The sequence below is a fragment of the Ranitomeya variabilis genome, chromosome 3 (genome assembly GCF_051348905.1).
Source record: "Ranitomeya variabilis isolate aRanVar5 chromosome 3, aRanVar5.hap1, whole genome shotgun sequence".
Classification (NCBI taxonomy): domain Eukaryota; kingdom Metazoa; phylum Chordata; class Amphibia; order Anura; family Dendrobatidae; genus Ranitomeya; species Ranitomeya variabilis.
This window is the reverse complement of record NC_135234.1, coordinates 322,207,811-322,227,545: the sequence shown is the minus strand read 5'-3', so window position 1 is coordinate 322,227,545 and position 19,735 is coordinate 322,207,811. Positions and strand designations below refer to the sequence as shown.

Sequence of the window (19,735 nt, the reverse complement as noted above, 5' to 3'; positions counted from 1 at the left end):
GAGCACCAGCCTGGGATGGGATTTCCTGGAGGCCAACGCACCAGCCTGGACCACCGAAAGGCCCCTGTGACCACTTCTCCACCTGTGGCGATCCCTTCACTGGTAAGCTGAATTCGGACTGTAAGACGTACCCCCATTTGAAACATTTTTTTTTTTCCTTATTTTTATTCTGAAAATTTGGGGTGTGTCTTATCGTCCGGTGCGTCTTATAGTCCGAAAAATACGGTGTGTATATATATATATATATATATATATATATACACATACATATATATATATATATACATACATACACACGCATACACACACTAGATGGTGGCCCGATTCTAACGCATCGGTTATTCTAGAATACATATGTATGCATGTACAGGGGTTGGAGCAAATAACGGAAACACCTGGAAACATCAATAAAAGTTAAGTTTAATATGGTGTAGGTCCACCTTTTGCGGCGATTACAGCCTCAATTCTCCAAGGTATGGATTCATACAAGGCGTGAATTGTTTCCAAAGGAATTTTAGCCCATTCTGCAGTTAAAACACCCTCCAGTTCTTTGAGCGACGATGGCGGCGGAAATCGACGTCTAACTTGAATCTCTAAAATCGACCATAAATGCTCAATAATGTTGAGGTCTGGGGATTGTGGGGGCCAGATAAGATGCTCAACTTCATTAGAATATTCCTCGTTCCATGCTTTAACGATTCTAGCTGTATGAATTGGAGCATTATCATCCTGAAAGATGGCGTTCCCCTCTGGGAACAGTGCTTGAACCATTGGATGCACTTGGTCGCCCAAAATGCCTAAATAATCTCGGCTGTTAATTCTTCCATGAAGGGATATCATTGGCCAGGCGGATCTCCACGAAATAGCACACCAGATAATCACAGAACCTCCACCATGTTTTACGGTTGGGAGAAGGCAGTCTGGATGGAATGCTTCTTTCGGCTGTCTCCAAACGTTCACTCGGCCGGAGGTCGGAAATAGGGTAAACGATGATTCGTCTGAGAATATTACATGTTTCCACTGCTCGAGGGACCAATTCTGGAGGTTTCTACACCACTCTAAACGCTTGGAAACATTTGTCAATGAGAGCAGCGGTTTTCTAATTGCAGCTCTTCCGTGGAATCCAGATTTGTGCAGCTCCCGACGAACAGTTTTCGTGGAAACTGGGTTCTGTAGGTGTTCATTGAGCTCAGCAGTGATTTTTGGAGCCGTGGTCTTGCGATCCTCTCTCACAATTCGCTTTAGAGTCTGACGGTCTCTCTCAGTCAACTTTGACTTTCGGCCGGACCTGTGCTTTGCTGCGGACGTTTTTCCTTCTCTTTCAAATGCAGTCATTACTTTGGAGACAGTACCTCTTGACATGCCAAGCATTCAGGCACTTTCTGTTACACTAGCGCCTGCCATACGAGCACCAACAATTTGGCCTCTTTGAAAATCTGAGAGGTCTGCCATTGGTATCAGGTTCTCATCAATGTTCTTACAATTATGCAAAACAAACAGTTAATTTACATACACATATCACATAACACAAATAATCAACTACAAAACATTACCATATGTCGCGGTTTGCATGTTTATCACATGTTCGAAGATTATGATGCCAAAACGTTAGGTGTTTCCATTATTTTGTCCAACCCCTGTATATAGCAGCCACATAGTATATAGCACAGGCCACGTAGTATATAGGAGCCATGTGGTATATAGCAGACAAATACTACGTGGCCTGTGCTATATACTATGTGGCTGCTATATACATACATACATATTGTAGAATTCCCGATGCGTTAATACAGGCCACGCAATATATAACAGTGGCCACGCAGTATATAACACAGCCCAAATAGTATATAACACAGCCCACGCAGTATATAGCAGCCACGCAGTATATAACACAGGCGACGTAGTATATAACACAGGCCATGCAGTATATAACAGTGGCCACGTAATATATAGCACAGGCCACGCAGTACATAACACAGCCCACATAGTATCTAACACTGGCCACGTAGTATATAGCAGCCACGCAGTATATAACGCAGCCCATGCGGTATATAACACTGCCCACACGGTATATAACACTGCCCACGTAGTATATAACACTGCCCACGTAGTATATAGCAGCCCACGCGGTATATAACACAGCCCACGCGGTATATAACACTGCCCACGCGGTATATAACACTGCCCACGTAGTATATAACACTGGCCACGTAGTATATAGAAGGCACGCTGTATATAACGCAGCCCACGCGCTATATAACACTGCCCACGTAGTATATAGCAGTGTGGGCACATATACGTGTTAAAAAAAGATAATTAAAACAAAAAATAGTTATATACTCACCCCCTGGAATCCAGCAAAGCTGTCCGTATGCGCGCGGCTACCGCCATCTTCCGTTCCCAGGATGCATTGCGAAATTACCCAGATGACTTAGCGGTCTCGCGAGACCGCTAAGTCTTCTGGGTAATTTCGCAAAGCATCTCTGGTAACGGAAGATGGCGGCAGCCGCGAGCGCATCGTCGGACTATAGAGGGTGAGTATAGCAGGTTTTTTGTTTTTTTATTATTTTTAACATTAGATTTTTATACTATTGACGCTGCATAGGCAGCATGAATAGTAAAAAGTTGGGGACACACAGGGTTAATAGCAGCGGTAACGTTACCCGCGGCATAGCGAGGTCCGTTACCACTGGCATTAACCCTGTGTGAGCGGTAGTGGAGGGGAGGATGCGGGCGCCGGGCACTGACTGCGGGGAGTATGGAGCGTGCGCCGGGCACTGACTGCAGAGGAGTAGGGAGGGACTAATCGGACTATGCCCGCCGCTGATTGGTCGCGGCAGCAATGACAGGCAGCTGGCGAGACCAATCAGCAACGCGGGATTTCCGTGACGGAAGTTGCAGACAGAAAGACAGAAGTACCCCTTAGACAATTATATATATATATATATATACACATACATATATATCAGCACATGGACCTAAGGGTCTCAGTACACCATGACCTGTCTAGCTTTATTAACACAGTTAGCTTGGTGGGGGGATCAGATAAAGAAACTTAATCAGTCAGCAGAATATTAGGAAGTATAAACATGCATATGAAGCAACTGAGCCTTGTATTAAAATATATTGATGTTGATGTTTCCTGAACCTCTTAGATTCAGGCGGTTGAAATAGCAGTTTAAGAATTAATACTTGTAGGTCTTTAGTAAGATATGCATCTTACACACAATAGAGATCCAACAGAAAAAAAATCCTTAATTTGTAACGTTTGGGAACCAAGAAGTATCGTTTCTCCTTGCGGAGAGTGACATGTTAAGCATGTAGAGATGAGGAGACTTAAAGCCCAATTCTCCTCTGCGAAGTATGCAAATTGTCTCTTCAGAGAGGAAGAGGACTAGAACTCTAGTGCCACCTATTGGAAATAGCAATCCTAACAGTCAATGGGTCGACATTGCGGCTTTTAAGTCTCCTCATCTCGACAAGCTTAACATGTCACTCTTCGCAAGGAGAAACGATACTTCTTGGTCAGACGCCTCTCACTCAGCCAAGCCAGATCTCCACTTTGCACTGACGAGGGACAGTACCCCGAAACACAGTGTCTGCAAATTGAGATTCTGGTTCGGCTTTTATCCTAAGTCATGTGACAAGGCTCATTAAAGGGTCGACATTGACTGTTATGATTGCTGCTTCCAATAGGTGGCACTAGAGTTCTAGTACTCTTCCTCTCTGAAGAGACAATTTGTAAACTTCGGGAAAAAAGGAGTAAAAAAAAGGGAGGAGGCAGATGATCCAGCGATTGAGTATCCGTTGTGGTCCTTTTTCCCATAAATCACTTCATTAAAGACAGATTTTACCCATGAATTAAGAGTGAAAGATCAAACCAGGAGGCGACAGAAAGGGATAGATAAGATATAGTAGAAAGCTGCTTATTTTCATGTGTAATAATGATTTTTTAAATAGGGATGATAAAGGGACTGAACGAGAGAAATTCTTATGACCACACTAATATCACTGTCTATAGGACACGTACACTCCACTGTGTAGATTTCAGAAAGGAAATCATGATAGGTTCCCCTACAAGCCAAAAACAAACTATTGCAACTAACCCTACTAGTCAGTTACCTTTTGGAGGTATAAGCTTGTGTCCAGTTTTTTCACACCATCCAACGGGGTGTATATCCAAAGAATCAGCATTAACCCAAAAGTCATAGCAGTCAGGGTACCCATCAAAATGAAGTCGGATTCGATAGCCTTGTACCTATAAAAAATTAAACTTTAAAAATTAAAATTAAGTAAAAAAAGAGGGATTTTTTGGTACTTACCGTAAAATCTCTTTCCTGGAGCCTTCATTGGGGGACACAGTTAACCGTGGGTGTATGCTGCTGCTGCTGCTGCTAGGAGGCTGACACTATGCAAAAAAGGAAAAAGTAGCTCCTCCCCGGCAGTATACACCCACCGACAGGCACCAAGTACCTCAGTTGGTGTAAAAAGCAGTAGGAGAAGCGATGAGAACTCAGAACATAAAACTACCAACTCAACCAGGGCGCTTAGACCCAAACACGGTACCAGAAAAAAACAAGTAGGGAGGGAGCTGTGTCCCCCAATGAAGGCTTCAAGAAAGAGATTTTACAGTCTTTCTTTCTCCCTTCATTGGGGGACACAGATAATCGTGGGACGTCCAAAAGCAGTCCCAGAAAAGGGTGGGTAGAAAAGGACTAAGAGAAAGGGTTCAGGTCGGATGGTGCGCAACCGCCGCCTGCAGTACCTTCCTACCAAAACCTGCATCAGACGAGGCCTGGGTATGAACCCTATAGAACCTCATAAAAGTGTTTAAAGATGACCAGGTTGCGGCCTTGCAGACCTGTAAGGCGGAAGCCTGGTGGCAAACAGCCCAAGAATCTCCGACAGCTCTGGTGGAGTGGGCCCGCACCCCTGGAGGGGGCCATTTCTCATGAATGCGGTAGGCTTCCTTTATCGCTGAACGAATCCAACGAGAGATCGTGGACTAGGACTCCTGAAGACATTTCCGACGACCCTCAGAGATGACAAACAGAGAATCGGATTGGCGAAAGGAGGCAGTTCTAGAAAGATAGACCCGAATGGCCCTGACCATGTTCAGTTTGTGAAGAGACTTCTCCAGGGGATGAACCTGGGAAGGACAGAATGAGGGAAGAACAATGTCCTCATTGATGTGGAAGGCGGACACCACCTTGGGGAGGAAGGAAGGGACAGGTCTGAGAACTACCTTGTCCTGATGTAGAATCAGAAATGGAGAACGGCAGGATAAAGCTGCCAACTCGGAGACCCTCCTTATTGATGTAATAGCAATCAGAAAAACCACCTTCCAGGAAAGAAGGGAAAAGGAAATGTCCTGAAGAGGTTCGAAGGGCGCAGCCTGGAGAGCACCGAGAACCAGGATGAGATCCCAAGGTTCCAACGGGCCTGGAAAGGAGGGGCAAGATGCGCGAATCCTTGGAGAAAGGTCCGTACCTGAGGGATGGAAGACAGGTCTTTCTGAAAAAGAATGGACAGAGCGGAGACCTGACCCTTCAGGGTACTAAGGAATTGTCCTGAGTCGAGACCTGCCTGAAGGAATCCAAGAAAATCCGGAAGGGAAAAAGACATCGGAAAAACCTGGTTTGATTCGCATCATCGGAAGAAAGCCTTCCAGTACCTGTGGTAAATGCGGGAGGAAGCTGGTTTTCTAGCTCAGATCATGGTCTGAATGACCTGGTGTGAAAAACCGGACTGCCTTAAGACCGCGGACTCAACGGCCATGCCGTTAAACTCAGAGACTGAGAACTCTGGTGGAAGAGCGGTCCTTGTGAGAGAAGGTCTGGGAGCCTCCAGGGGGCATCCGAGAGCATGTTGACGAGTTCCGCATACCAAGGGCGCCGGATAACCGGAAAGCCCTCTGCCTTTATCATTTTTACGACCCTTGGGATCAAGGGAAGAGGAGGGAACAGGCAAGGGAGCTGAAACTCAGACCACGGAATTACCAGGGCATCGTGGCCGATGGCCAGAGGATCCCGGGACCTGGCTACGAACTGAGCTACCTTGTGGTTCATCTGAGACGCCATGAGTTCGACGTCCGGAGTGCCCCAACGCTGGCATATCTGATCGAAGACCGAGGGATGGAGAGACCACTCGCCCGCTGCCAGGCCTTGGCGGCTTAAGAAATCGGCTGTCCAATTTTCGACCCCCGGAATGTGAACAGCTGATATGGCCGGAACATGACGTTCCGCCCAACGCAGAATCTTTGCTGTTTCCGCCATCACCTGACTGCTGCAAGTCCCACCCTGAATGCGGACGGGTCCACTTGTCAGGAGAGACTGCCAGTGTAATAGGGTAAGGAAGATCGCCCTGATTTCCAGAAGGTTGATGGGAAGAAGAGCCTCCTGGGCGGTCCAGCAATCTTGCACTGTGTGTTGTCGAAAGAATGCTCCCCATCCGAGCAGACTGGCGTCGGTGGGGATGACCTGCCACCGAAGGGGAGGAAGGACCTCCCTACCAGGACTGAGGAGGACAGAGACCACCAGGTCAGGGACTGCCATACCGAGAGAGGCAAATGAACTGGACGGTCCAGGGTAGTCGTGGACTTGTTCCAAGTGGACAGAAGGAACAGCTGTAGAGAGCGAGTGTGGAACTGGGTGAAAGACACGGCTTCCATGGATGCAATCATCTTTCCCAGGACTCCCATACAGAATCGTAGGGGACGGGGGGATGGGTGTTTTAGAGATAGGACTGCCTTGCGGAGAACGGAGAATTTGTCCTTCGGGAGAAAGACCCAAACCAAGTTTGTGTCGAACCCCATGCCCAGGAATGTTAGACACTGGGAAGGAATCAGAAAGGACTTGTCTCGGTTGATGATCCAGCCGAGAAGGGTTAGGGTGTCCAGAGAGATTTGAAGGCTTCGCGCACAGTCTTGATGAGAAGATCCCTTGATCAACAGATTGTCCAGGTAAGGGATAATGAGATTCCCCCTGGCATGAAGAATAGCCATGACAGCCGCCATGACCTTGGTGAAAACTATGGGGGCAGACGCCAGGCTGAAGGGAGAGGCCGTGAATTGGTAGTGATCGTCCTGGATTGCAAACCGAAGAAATCTCTGGTGCCTCACACAAATAGGGACATGCAGGTACGCATCCTGAATGTCGACTGAGCAGAGAAATTCCCCTGGCTCCATGGCGGCGATCACTGACCGTAGGGATTCCATCCTGAAGTGGCGGAGACGAACGTGACGATTCAGCAGTTTCAGGTCCAGAATTGGACGGAGAGAACCGTCTTTTTTCGGGACTTCGAAGAGATTCGAGTAGAACCCCGAAAATTATTCGTTTGAAAGAACGGGAACGACTATACCAGCGGTGACCAGAGAAGATACTGCTTGGAGAAAACCGAGTAATTGGGACAGCTGCTTTGGTGGACGAGAAGGAAAAACGATTTTCTGGGAGGGAAGAAAACTCGATCTTGTAACCGGAGGAAACGATCTCCCTGACCCTGGAGTCGCTGACCACCGACAACCAGGCGTCCTTGAAAGAGAGAAGCCTGCCTCCCACCCTGGAAAGACTTCCAGGTGGGGGCGACCCGTCACTTAGAACGGAACCTGTTGGAGCGAGACCCAAAGGACCTTGAGGGCTGGCCCTTAGGCCTCCAGCTGGGGGCTGGTTTGTAAGAGAGTTTCCTTCGGTCGCCTGAGATAGAGGAATCGGAAGATGCAAATGGGCGAAAAGGCCGAAAGGGCCGAGGGCCCTTTCTGTTGAAAACACGCTTGGGTCTAGACTGAGGGAGAGGTGCTTTTGCCTCCGGTAGCGTCCGAAATTATCTGGTCTAGCCAAGCCCCAAAGAGCCTGGAACCTTGGAAGGCTAAGTTGGTGAGGGACTTCTTGGAAGTAGCATCTGCACTCCATGCCTTCAGCCAAAGGATGCGGTGTATAGCCACGATGTTGCTACTTGTCCTGGCCGAACAAGCTGCTGCATCCAAGGAGGCAGCCAAAACGTATTTGCCAGCGTGGCTAATCTGGTCTGCTAGTTCGTCCGGAGAAGCCGAAGCTAAAATGCCCCGGCGAAGAATCTTGGCCCAGGCAAAGATCGCCTTTGCCACCCAGGTGGAGGCGAAACTGGGGCAGAGGGAAGCGCTAGATGCCTCAAAGGCTGATTTGGCAAGTGTCTCAACCTGCCTGAGACGCACCATCCGGTAAGGAGAGAACAGTCTTGGAAGAAAGATGAGAAATCGGCGGATCCATGTGATGGTGTGATATGCTATGTGGGTATCATTTTTGTGTATATTTCTACTTTATTTTCATGGGGTTCTCTTGTAGGATGAGTTGTTATTTGCCATCTGATATTCTCCCCACAGTTCTGTATTGTTATCTCTCCACAGGGTCAGTGAATAATGTTGTTTGCTAATATGCTAATGACATGTTGACCTAGCTTGTTGAAACAATGAGCCCCTGAGACCTTCCCCCTCCTGACCTGTGAATGAGGAGGGAGACTTGTAAATATCAGGGAGGTGAGACAGAGATCAGATCCTGTGTGGAACCATGATGTGAAGACAGCACGTCAGAGAGAGAGAAAGAAGGGAATATGGACTGTTATCCTCTGTGCTGGATTGTTGGACATTGTTGGACTTTTATCCTGTTACTGAACTGCATTCGTGTTCTGGAATATTTTATCCTTTGTGTGGTGGAACGTATATGGACCTTTCGTACTTTTGCCTAAATAAAGGTCTTGGGATTGTTCACACTTCGCTGGCTCTGTTGATTGTGTGATACCAGAGAAGGACCCCGTGACAACTGGTGGCAGAAGTGGGATCAACAGAGCATAACCAAATGGAGAACCACACACAGAGTGAGTACAGAAATTGGACTGTATCCAGTTTACAGGAGAGAGCCAGAGACCTGGGCCTGAACTACCAGGGACTGACTAAAGAAGACTTAATTGACCTACTGGTGGGTGCTAATCAGACCACCTCCTCCCATATGTCTGAAGGACAAGCGCAGGAGACAGGGATCCCCACCCCAAAAAGCCAGTGGGTGGTGTGGTACGAAGAAGAGATGGCGGTTCTGGGCCCAGGCGTCTCTCAGGAGTACAAGGAGGAGGCTGCCCGCCGGGCACAGCGGAGACAAGAAGCAATGGAGCTTTAAAGAGGGACTAACGCAATGTGGAATGTAAACCCAATGATCCGGGAGCCTGTACGGATCACCCGGACAGAGTTTAAGCCATTTGATGAGGCTTCCGGAGACCTCCCATGCACTATGGGGGGATCGTTTAGGATGTATGCACATAGGATGTCCCAGGCATGTCGGAGATGGCTGGAAGCAGAAAATGCCTTTACTGTGGAAGATGTTATACAGGTGTTCCTAATAGAACAATTTCTTGCCAAGTGCCCTGCAGAGGTACAGGAATGGGTCCGGGAGCGCACGCCGTGCACCGTGGATAGAGCTGCAGCCCTGGCCGATGAAGCCCTTACTATCCGACCTTAATGGAGGAGGCTTCTGGACAAAGAACCACGGCCTTCTCCCGCGCCCCGTCTCCCTCCGATTACATCTGCCCCTCCACCCAGCCGCAGGCCGATGACAATCACAGCTCACAATCCTGGGCTCCAACAGTTCTGACCATGACCTGGGGGTATCACAGTGAGATGATACGGGTGTGGGCAACCTGGACATTTGCAGTTTGGCTGTCCCTCAAGGATTCGGAGGGATCCCCACGCAGCCCAACCTCGTCCAGTGTATCTTGTGCACTCCATCCCGCCTGAGGAAGAGCTACCACCACCCCCACCAGAGTGGACCACCGACCGCGGCACCATAGATACCCCTCCTGGAGTGTATGGACTCCGGCCTTTGTCCATAAGAAATACAGAGCAACGGCATTGCCACCTGCAGGATTTCTTAGTTGATGGATACAAAGTGTCAGGATTTAGAGACACGAGGGCATTTCTGACTATCGCTGACCCCCATGTGGTTCGACCAGAGGCAATTCACCAGGGCCCGGGAATTCCCATTGTCCTGGCGGGGGGTGTCCGCAAATATATACAGCGAGGTTTGGTACATTTTGGAGAAAAACTGTGTTGGATTGGCGTTATGGGAGGACTTCCTGCAGATATCCTCCTTTGAAATGACATTGGGGAGTTACAAAGTCATTTTGTGGGAGCAGAAGGTCCGTGGGCCTCTCATTCTTCTGAAAGAACAATTGGAGGGAGATATCCGGAACGCCTATCATTCCCTACGTTCTAGAGTTCAGAGACTGTCTCGCCCAGCTAGCTACCTTGGCTAATGAACATCACGAATGGCCCAGTCCAGTCAAAAAGCCTGGTATGACCATAAAGCCAGGACCCGGAAATTTATGGACTAGTGCTCATGATTATTGCAACCCCTGCCACTGTACAAGGAACTATAAACAGTGGAGCAAAGTGGACTAAAGTGAGCAGGCCAGAAGTCTGTGTAGACCTAATGGCGTGCTCACTTATTATGAGGGGGGGAGAGGTTGTGATGGTGTGATATGCTATGTGGGTATCATTTTTGTGTATATTTCTACTTTACTTATTTTCATGGGGTTCTCTTGTAGGATGAGTTGTTATTTGCCATCTGATATTCTCCCCACAGTTCTGTATTGTTATCTCTTCACAGGGTCAGTGAATAATGTTGTTTGCCAATATGCTAATGACATGTTGACCTAGCTTGTTGAAACAATGAGCCCCTAAGACCTTCCCCCTCCTGACCTGTGAATGAGGAGGGAGACTTGTAAATATCAGGGAGGTGAGACAGAGATCAGATCCTGTGTGGAACCATGATGTGAAGACAGCACGTCAGAGAGAGAAAGAAGGGAATATGGACTGTTATCCTCTGTGCTGGATTGTTGGACTTTTATCCTGTTACTGAACGGCATTCGTGTTCTGGAATATTTTATCCTTTGTGTGGTGAATCGTATATGGACCTTTCGTACTTTTGCCTAAATAAAGGTCTTGGGATTCGCTGGCTCTGTTGATTGTGTGATACCGGAGAAGGACCCTGTGACAATCCACCTTCGGGGACTCTGCCCACCTGGCAAGGAGATCAACACTAAAAGGGTATATGACGTCTAGGCATTTTGTGCGCAGAAAGAACTTTTTGGGATGCTCCCAGTGCTTAGACAGGGTAGACTCAAACTCCTCGTGGTTGGGAAAGGAGCGAGAGGGACATTTTACCCGCTTAAAGGAAACAGAAGGATCCTGGGGAGGAACCTTGTCCTGTTTAAGTTTGAGGGTTTGAGAGACAGCCGAGATGACACTATGAACCATTGTCTGCATACTGGAAGTCTGGTCTGAATCAGAGTCAGACCAAGACTGTGAATCTATATCCGAAACAAGGTCCTCCTCCGAAGAGGGGAACTGGGAAGAGGAGAGCAGCTTGGGTGCTGCGGAGGGACCCGGACAGCTGGATGAGGAGCCAGACAGAGTCCTCTTCCTAGAATGGCTGGCTGGTCTGTCTCTTTGAGGGTCGGTATCAGGTGCGTGCAAATCGCCATGAGAGACGTTCGGAGCACTGATGGCTGCAGACAGCTGTGGAAGTCGTTCAAGCGCCTGCACCAGACCTGGGATACCTTAGTCAGGTCAGAGACCGACTGGGACATAGCAACAGCCCACTCTGGGGGAGGGGGAGTGCACTCATCCCGGGAGTCAGAGGGCTCCTTTGGGGCAGACATGGTAGGAGGACTACAGGACTGACAGAGATGACGGCTGGCCTGAGGACCACTTTTTCTTACAACATGCACAGGCGTAATGGATTATAGTGGGCTTGGAAAGAGAAGCCTCTGCAGAGTTGGACATATGTAGAGCCTGTTGTGTTATCTGGCAAAGGGGTCTGGTGGATATACTGCGGAGAGGAGGCTAGCCGAAAAATCAGGGGCATAGAGAAAGCAGAGAACAAGAGCCTACCCGTCCAGCGATAGCAGCAACAGAAGGAAGCTGTGTCCCCCGAGCCGAAAAAATCCATCCAGGCAGAGCGATGCACAAGATGCTGCGCAGCTTCCAAGATGCAGGAACGTGTAGACCTCGTGTGAAGGAATGGCCTAGCCGTGGAGCCAATGAGATAGGATGGAAAGCAAGGGGGGGGCGTGTCCTTGTAAAGTACGACGTCTGATTGGCCCAAGGAGACGCCGAGAAAGCGCGCACAAGGAGGGGGCGTGGCTAACTTGGCTGAAGCGAAAGTGAAAGTAAAAATGCCAGAGAGCGCGCCCTGACAGAATGAGGTAAAGTGCGATTAGAAAGGCCTGCACTGGGATGAGAGGACGCCGGGAAAGTTAAGAGCGGCTTCTGCAGTTCCCCTGTACCTGATAGAAGTCCAGTCCTCTAACCGATCAGGATCGTCCAGGGCGCCAAGGGTGGGAGGGTTGCTGGAAACTCGGATCCTTCTTCCCACACCGTCTCCAGATGGTGCAGAAGACGGCATCAACCCCCTAGGGAGGGGGGAGGTCGCCGCTGGCAACCACCGTCTTCCTCTCAGCCCTCTCCGAGGAGAGGGGTGAGGAGGGAAATGGCGAGGACTGGCCACCGGAATCAGCCCTGGAGCACCTGTGAAGGTGGCAGGGTATATCGTCCTGCCGGAAGGCCTGAGAGTTGCGATGTGGGTGACACCACATTGCTCGCTCAGCCGCCTATAATGGGAAGGCAGGGTGAAAATAAGACTGTTTCCCAGAAGCTGTATCTGAAAAACAAAAAGGAAAGAGTTAATAAAACACAACAAACCTGTAGAAAAAAAAAGGGTTAGCTACAGACACCAAGCACAAACTGAGGTACTTGGTGCCTGTCGGTGGGTTTATACTGCCGGAGAGGAGCTACTCTTTTCTTTTTTGCATAGTGTCAGCTTCCTACCAGCAGCAGCATACACCCACAGTTAACTGTGTCCCCCAATGAAGCGAGAAAGAAAGTAATCTTTTACCACGCTAAAGGCAATAAGTGAGGAATTATTGATGTATCGTAACACATTATACATTTTATGAATTCTCAGGTGTGGGTGCAATCAAGTCTAACATGCTTCTGTCAGGTGCTCACCACACCTCTAGATAAGTTCTTTGAGGGGTGTAGTTTCCAAAAAGGGGTCACTTGTGGGGGAGTTTTCATAGTTTAGGCATGTCAGGGGCTCTGCAAACACGACATGGTGTCCGATATCTATTCTAGCCTATTTTGCACTTCAAAAGTCAAACCGTGCTCCTTCCCTTCTGAGCTCTGCAAAGCACAAACAGTCTGTCTCTCTCTCCGTCTCTGATGAGGAACATGTTTGTGCTTCAGGGCGGCCTCTGGGCAGGTCTTTCTTTGGCTTAGAGCTGGAAGATAAGACTGTGCCTACAGACTCACCTTGGAGCAGGAGCATATCATTAACTGAAAACTTCTAACACCGATTACACAAGAACCACAAGACAGATTTCTTCACCCCAGGTATCATTTTAATCAGTGTAACCCTGCCAACCTGACAATGCCTACAGTTTACTTAGCAAAATCCTGCTGACAGCTAGTCTTTAAGCTTATAATGGGGAGAGCCATTTTCATGCACGGCTTTCCCACCTCCTTAAAGAAGTTGTCCACTACTATAACTTTTTTTTTCATAAATCCTTCTATTACGTGCCACTGAAAACATCCACTGTGTTTATGTTAGCAATATTACCTTTTATCATGCTGTAGCAGCACATCTTAAGTGCTGGTTCCAGCTCTCATGGGGTTAATCGACAACTTCCTTTCTCCTGACTTATTGTGCTCTAATACTACAAGTTCCATGATGCATTCCACTGGCCTCTAAGCCCAAACCTAGCACACCCACTCCAAAACACACCCAAACCCCTCCCTCCTCTTTCTTCAAAAAGATTTGTGATGTCATTTCTGTCCAACCGCCTCTTTTACATTTGTCCAACTCACACTCCATTACACACAAATAGATAGCTAGATAGATAGATAATAGATATGGGATGGATAGATAAGATACATACAGAGATATATCTATACTATTCCCATAGATATGTCTATATCCATGTTTCTAAACCCCTTCACCCCTGGAGCTTTATTCGTTTATCGCTCCCCTTCTTTACAGAGCCATAATTTTTCCGTCAATATGGCCATGTGGGGGCTTATCTTTTGCGGGACAAGTTCTACTTTTGAACTACATCATTGGTTTTAACCATGTCGTGTAACAGAAAATGTGAAAAAAATTCACGCTGCGATGAAATTGCAAAAAAAGTGCAATCGTACACTTGTTTTTTGCTTGGCTTTTTTGCTAGGTTCACTAAATGCTAAGGCTGTGTGCACACGTTGCGGATTTGATTGCAGTTCCACAGTGTTTTTTGCCGCATGGAATTGCATCAAATCCGCAGTGCACAACCAATGTAAGTCTATGGGAGCCGCAGACTTGTGCACATGCTGCGGAAAAAGCCGCACCGAAACGCAGCTTTTTTTTTCCGCTGCATGTCACTTGTTTTGTGCGAAACTGCAGCGTTTCTGCACCCATAGACTTGCATTGAGTTGGGCACATCCGCAGCAAAACCGCAGATGTAAAAAAGATCTGCAGTTTTGCTGCAGATGTGGGTCAGAGAAACGCTACAGTTCGGGAGGAGGGAAGTGTGTGGGCGGTGACTGTGTACGTGTATGTGTGTGCGGGCGGGGTCTGCGGGCTGTTCAGATGTGTGCGGGCCATGCGGGGCTGTCTGGATGTGTGCGGGACTGTTCGGGTGTGTGCGGGACTGTTCGGGTGTGTGCGGGTGGGGTCTGCGGGCTGTTCGGGTGTGTGCGGGACTATTCGGGTGTGTGCGGGACTGTGCGGGGGGTCTTTGGGTGCGCGTGTGTGTGTGTGCAGGCATCATCCGATGGGACTACAAGTACGCAGCATCCAATCTGCTGCTAATCCGGATGTAATCCGGATATTGGACACGCACTCTACACTATCCATACATCTATCAATAGATATATCTATCCATAGATATATCTAGCCAGATATATCTATAGATAAATATATGAATAGATAGATGTATGCATCTATAGATCTATCTATATGTAGATGTATCTATCCATCCATCTCATGTATCATCTGTGTGTGTAATGGAGTGTGGGTTGGACAAATGTAAAAGAGGAGGTTGGACAATAATGACATCACAAATCTTTTTTTTTTGTTCAATAATACTTTATTTAGCTTTCAAAAATGCATACAAAAACGCATTAAATAACGCGCAAAAACGGCACCAAAAACGGCACCAAGAACTAATCAAAAAATGCATCGAAACCGCGCAAAAACAGCACCAAAAACTGCATCAAAACCGCACAAAAACTGCACCAAAAAAGCATCAAAACCTGAATCAAAACCGCACTAAAAACTGCATCAAAACCGCGCAAAAAAGCAACAAAACCACGCAAAAAACGCACCAAAAACCGGACCAAAAGCTGCATCAAAAACGCACCAAAACCTGAATCAAAATCGGGCAAAAACTGCATCAAAAACGCACCAAAAACTGAATCAAAACCGCACAAAAACTGCATCAAAAACTGCATCAAAAACTGCATCAAAACCGTGCAAAAACTGCATCAAAAATGCATCAAAATTGCATCAAAAACGGAATCAAAATCGCACAAAAACCGCACCAAAAACTGAATCAAAACCACGCAAAAACGCATCAAAACAGCACCAAAACCTGAATCAAAACGCATAAAAACCACACCAAAAAACGCACCAAAACCTGAATCAAAACGATGCAAAAACTGCACCAAAAACTGCATCAAAACCACGCAAAAACCGCAACAAAAACTGCATCAAAAAACGTATTAAACACGCAGCTGCTTTTCTGCCAGGAGATGCAGATTTTGTGCAGAAAATTCTACACCCAAACCTGCAACGTGTGCACACTGCCTAAAACTGACCTGACATTATGATTCTCCAGGTCATTACGAGTTCATAGACACCAAACATGTCTAGGTTATTTTTGATCTACCGTATATACTCGAGTATAAGCCGAGATTTTTAGCCCAAATTTTTGGGCTGAAAGTGCCCCTCTCGGCTTATACTCGAGTCACGGTCTGTGGCAGGGTCGGCGGGTGCGGGGGAGAGGGCGCTGAGGCATACTTACCTAGTCCCGGCGATCCTGACGCTCCCCCTGCCCGTCACACTGTCTTCGGGTGCCGCAGCTCTTCCCCTGTTCAGCGGTCACGTGGGACCGCTCATTAAACTTATGAATATGGACTCCACTCCCATAGGGGTGGAGCCGCATAGTCATTTCTCTAATCAGCGGTGCCGGTGACCGCTGATAGAGGAAGAGGCTGCGGCACCCGGAGACCAGCTGTCCGGGGGAAGGAGCGGGACGCCGGGAGCAGGTAAGTATCGCATATTTACCTGTCCACGTTCCACACACCGGGCGCAGCTCCATCTTCGGCGTCTCTCCGCTCTGACTGTGCAGGTCAGAGGGCGCGATGACGCATATAGTGTGCGCGGCGCCCTCTGCCTGATCAGTCAGTGCGGAGAGACGCCGGGATGGGATGCTGAGGAGCTGCAAGCAAGAGAGGTGAGTATGTGTTTTTTTTCTTATTGCAGCAGCAGCACCAGCATTATATATGGCACAGCTATATAAGGAGCATCTATGGGGCCAAACTGAACGGTGCACAGCATATAGGGCACAGCTATATAAGGAGCATCTATGGGGACAAACTGAACGGTGCAGAGCATATAGGGCACAGCTATATAAGGAGCATCTATGGGGCCAAACTGAACAGTGCAGAGCATATAGGGAACAGATTTATAATGAGCATCTATGGGGCCAAACTGAATGGTGCAGAGCATATAGGGCACAGCTTTATATGGAGCATCTATAGGGCCATAATGAACGGTGCAGAGCATTGTATATGTGGCACAGCTTTATATGGAGCATCTATGGAGCCATAATGAACGGTGCAGAGCATTCTATATGGCACAGCTTTATATGGAGCATCTATGGGGCCAAACTGAACGGTGCAGAGCATATATGGCACAGCTTTATAAGGAGCATCTATGGGGCCATAATGAACGGTGCAGAGCATTATATATGTGGCACAGCTTTATATGGAGCATCTATGGGGCCATAATGAACGGTGCAGAGCATTATATATGTGGCACAGCTTTATATGGAGCATCTATGGGGCCATAATGAACGGTGCAGAGCATTCTATATGGCACAGCTATATATGGATAATATATTGGGCAATAATCAATGGTATGGAGCATTATATATGGCACAGCTTTATATGGAGCATCTATGGGGCAATAATGAATGGTATGGAGCATCTATTTTTATTTTTGAAATTCACCGGTAGCTGCTGCATTTTCCACCCTTGGCTTATACTCGAGTCAATAAGTTTTCCCAGTTTTTTGTGGCAAAATTAGGGGGGTCGGCTTATACTCGAGTATATACGGTAAGTGGGGAACAAAAATTCCAAACTTTGCAAAAAAAAATAATAAAATAAATAAATAATTGCACCATTTTCCGATACCCGTGATCTGGGGTTGGGTGAGGGCTTATTTTTTGAGTGCCGAGCTGATGTTTTTAATGATACCACTTTTGTGCACATACGTTCTTTTAATCGCCCGTTACTGCATTTTAATGCAATGTCTTGGCGACTAAAAAAACATAATTTTGGCTTTTGATTTTTTTTCTCGCTACGCAGTTTAGCGATCATGAAAACTTTTTTTTAAAATTGAAAACAGCTGACATGTTGCGGCTTTGAAGTGGGCTCACCGCCGAAGCCCACCTCAAAGCGAGGGATACTGCCAGCTGACGTACTATTCCGTCAGCTGGCAGAAAGGGGTTAATGAACAATATGTTTCAGTTTAAAAAAAATGAAAAAAAAAAAATGGCGTGGGCTCCCGCGCAATTTTCTGCGCCAGAGGGGGAAAGCCGATGGCTGGAGGCCAATATTTGTAGCCTGGGAAGGGGGTAATACCCATGGCCCCTCTCTAGGCTATGAATATCAGCCCGCAGCTGTCTGCGTAGCCTTTACTGGCTATTAAACTAGGGGGACCCCCAAAAAAAAAATTGACGTTAGTTCCCCCTATATTTTATAGCCAGAAAGGCTACGCGGACAGCTGCGGGCTGATCTTCATAGCCTAGAGAGGGGCCACGGATATTGGCCCCCCGTGGCTACAAATACCAGCCTGCAGCAGCCCCAGAAATGGCGCATCTGTTAGATGTGCCAATTCTGGCACTTAGCCCCTCTCTTCCCACTCCCGAGTAGAGGTGGGATATGGGGTAATAAGGGGTTAATGTCACCTTGCTATTGTAAGGTGACATTAAGCTCGGTTAATAATGGAGAGGCGTCAATAAGACGCCTATCCATTATTAATCCTATAGTAGTGAAAGGGTTAAAAAAAAATTAAAGACACAGCCAGAAAAAAGTATTTTATTATTCTTAATTTCACCATACTCGATCGCCAGCAAAAAAATTTAAATAATAAACCAACCATATACTACCTGTCCGCCGTAGTCCAATTAATAACGAGTGTCCCACGACGATCTCCCCTATAGAACAGTGACGTCAGGTGATGTCACTGCTCTATAGACCTCCAGTGACACACTGACAGGAGACAATGGCTCCTGCAGTGTATCACTGAGGTTACCTTAGTTCAGACACTCTCACTTTATGGCAAAGCTGTGTGAGAATTTTCACACACACAGCAGTGCCACAAGTGAGAGTAGGGACTATTTCTCACAGGGTCGGAGGAATACATTGTGAGGAATACATTGTGGAAGGATACCTTCCATCATTGTATTCCTGGAGCTCCTGGAGAGCACCATGCACCATAAAACATGCACCATGCGACATACAACATGCACCATGCGACATACAACATGCACCATGCGACATACAACATGCACCATGCGACATGCACCATGCGACATGCAACATACGACATGCACCATACAACATATGACATGCACCATGCGACGTGCAACATGCCGCATACATAACATACATACAGTACATACATACAACATACATACAGTACATACACAACCTTTTAGCAGAGGATGGTACATACAACATAGAGTACATACTCACCATCACCTTGTCACTTTGATCCCCGAAGCCAGTGTCACCTGAAAAAAATATTAAAATAATAAACAAACATTATACTCCCTGATCCGCAGATATCCAATTAAAATGAGTGTCCCACGACGATCTCCCGTGGAGAGCAGCCACATCAGCTGATGCGACCGCACCGCATGTCGTATGTTGCATGTCGCATTTTGCATGTCGTGTGTTGCATGTCGCATGGTGCAAGTCGCATGTTGTATGTTGCATGTATGTTGTATGCAGGGCCGTATTTGCCACTAGGCACTCGAGGGCACGTGCCTAGGGCGGCGACATTGCGGGGGGCGGTACCTGAGCAAGGTTGTTTTTTTTTTTTAGTCCCGGGTCACAAACGCGACCGACCGCCCCGCCCCAGCACCTCCCGCCTGTGAGTCCCACCCACCCTCCTTGAAGACGATACTCACCCTGCTCCAGCGATGCCTGGTCTCAGCGTCTGTAGCGCGTCCTGAGTGAGCGGTCACGTGGTACCGCTCATTAAGGTCATGAATATGCGCATATTCATGACCTTAATCAGCGGTACCACATGACCGCTCACTCAGGAAGAAGGCGCAGCGGCGGGACAGAGCCAGAGGGAGGATGTCGGCGCAGGCGCGCGGTGTGTGGGACAGCTGACAGGTGAGTATGGGGGGCGGGGGGATGAAGGAGGAAGGTAAGCCGCCCGAG

The 19,735-nt window shown here is 47.8% G+C and overlaps 1 protein-coding gene across 7 annotated transcripts in view; it reads right to left on the bottom strand.

Annotated features, from left to right (window-relative positions):
* Nucleotides 1–19,735, bottom strand: part of LOC143815936 (lethal(3)malignant brain tumor-like protein 4) — a 190,489-nt gene that overhangs the window by 141,931 nt on the left and 28,823 nt on the right. For all 7 annotated transcript variants that reach the window (XM_077295732.1, XM_077295738.1, XM_077295734.1 and 4 more), the window contains exon 9: nt 4,123–4,258. In XM_077295732.1, coding sequence (XP_077151847.1) covers nt 4,123–4,258 — 136 coding nt within the window. The remainder of the gene's footprint in view (nt 1–4,122; nt 4,259–19,735) is intronic.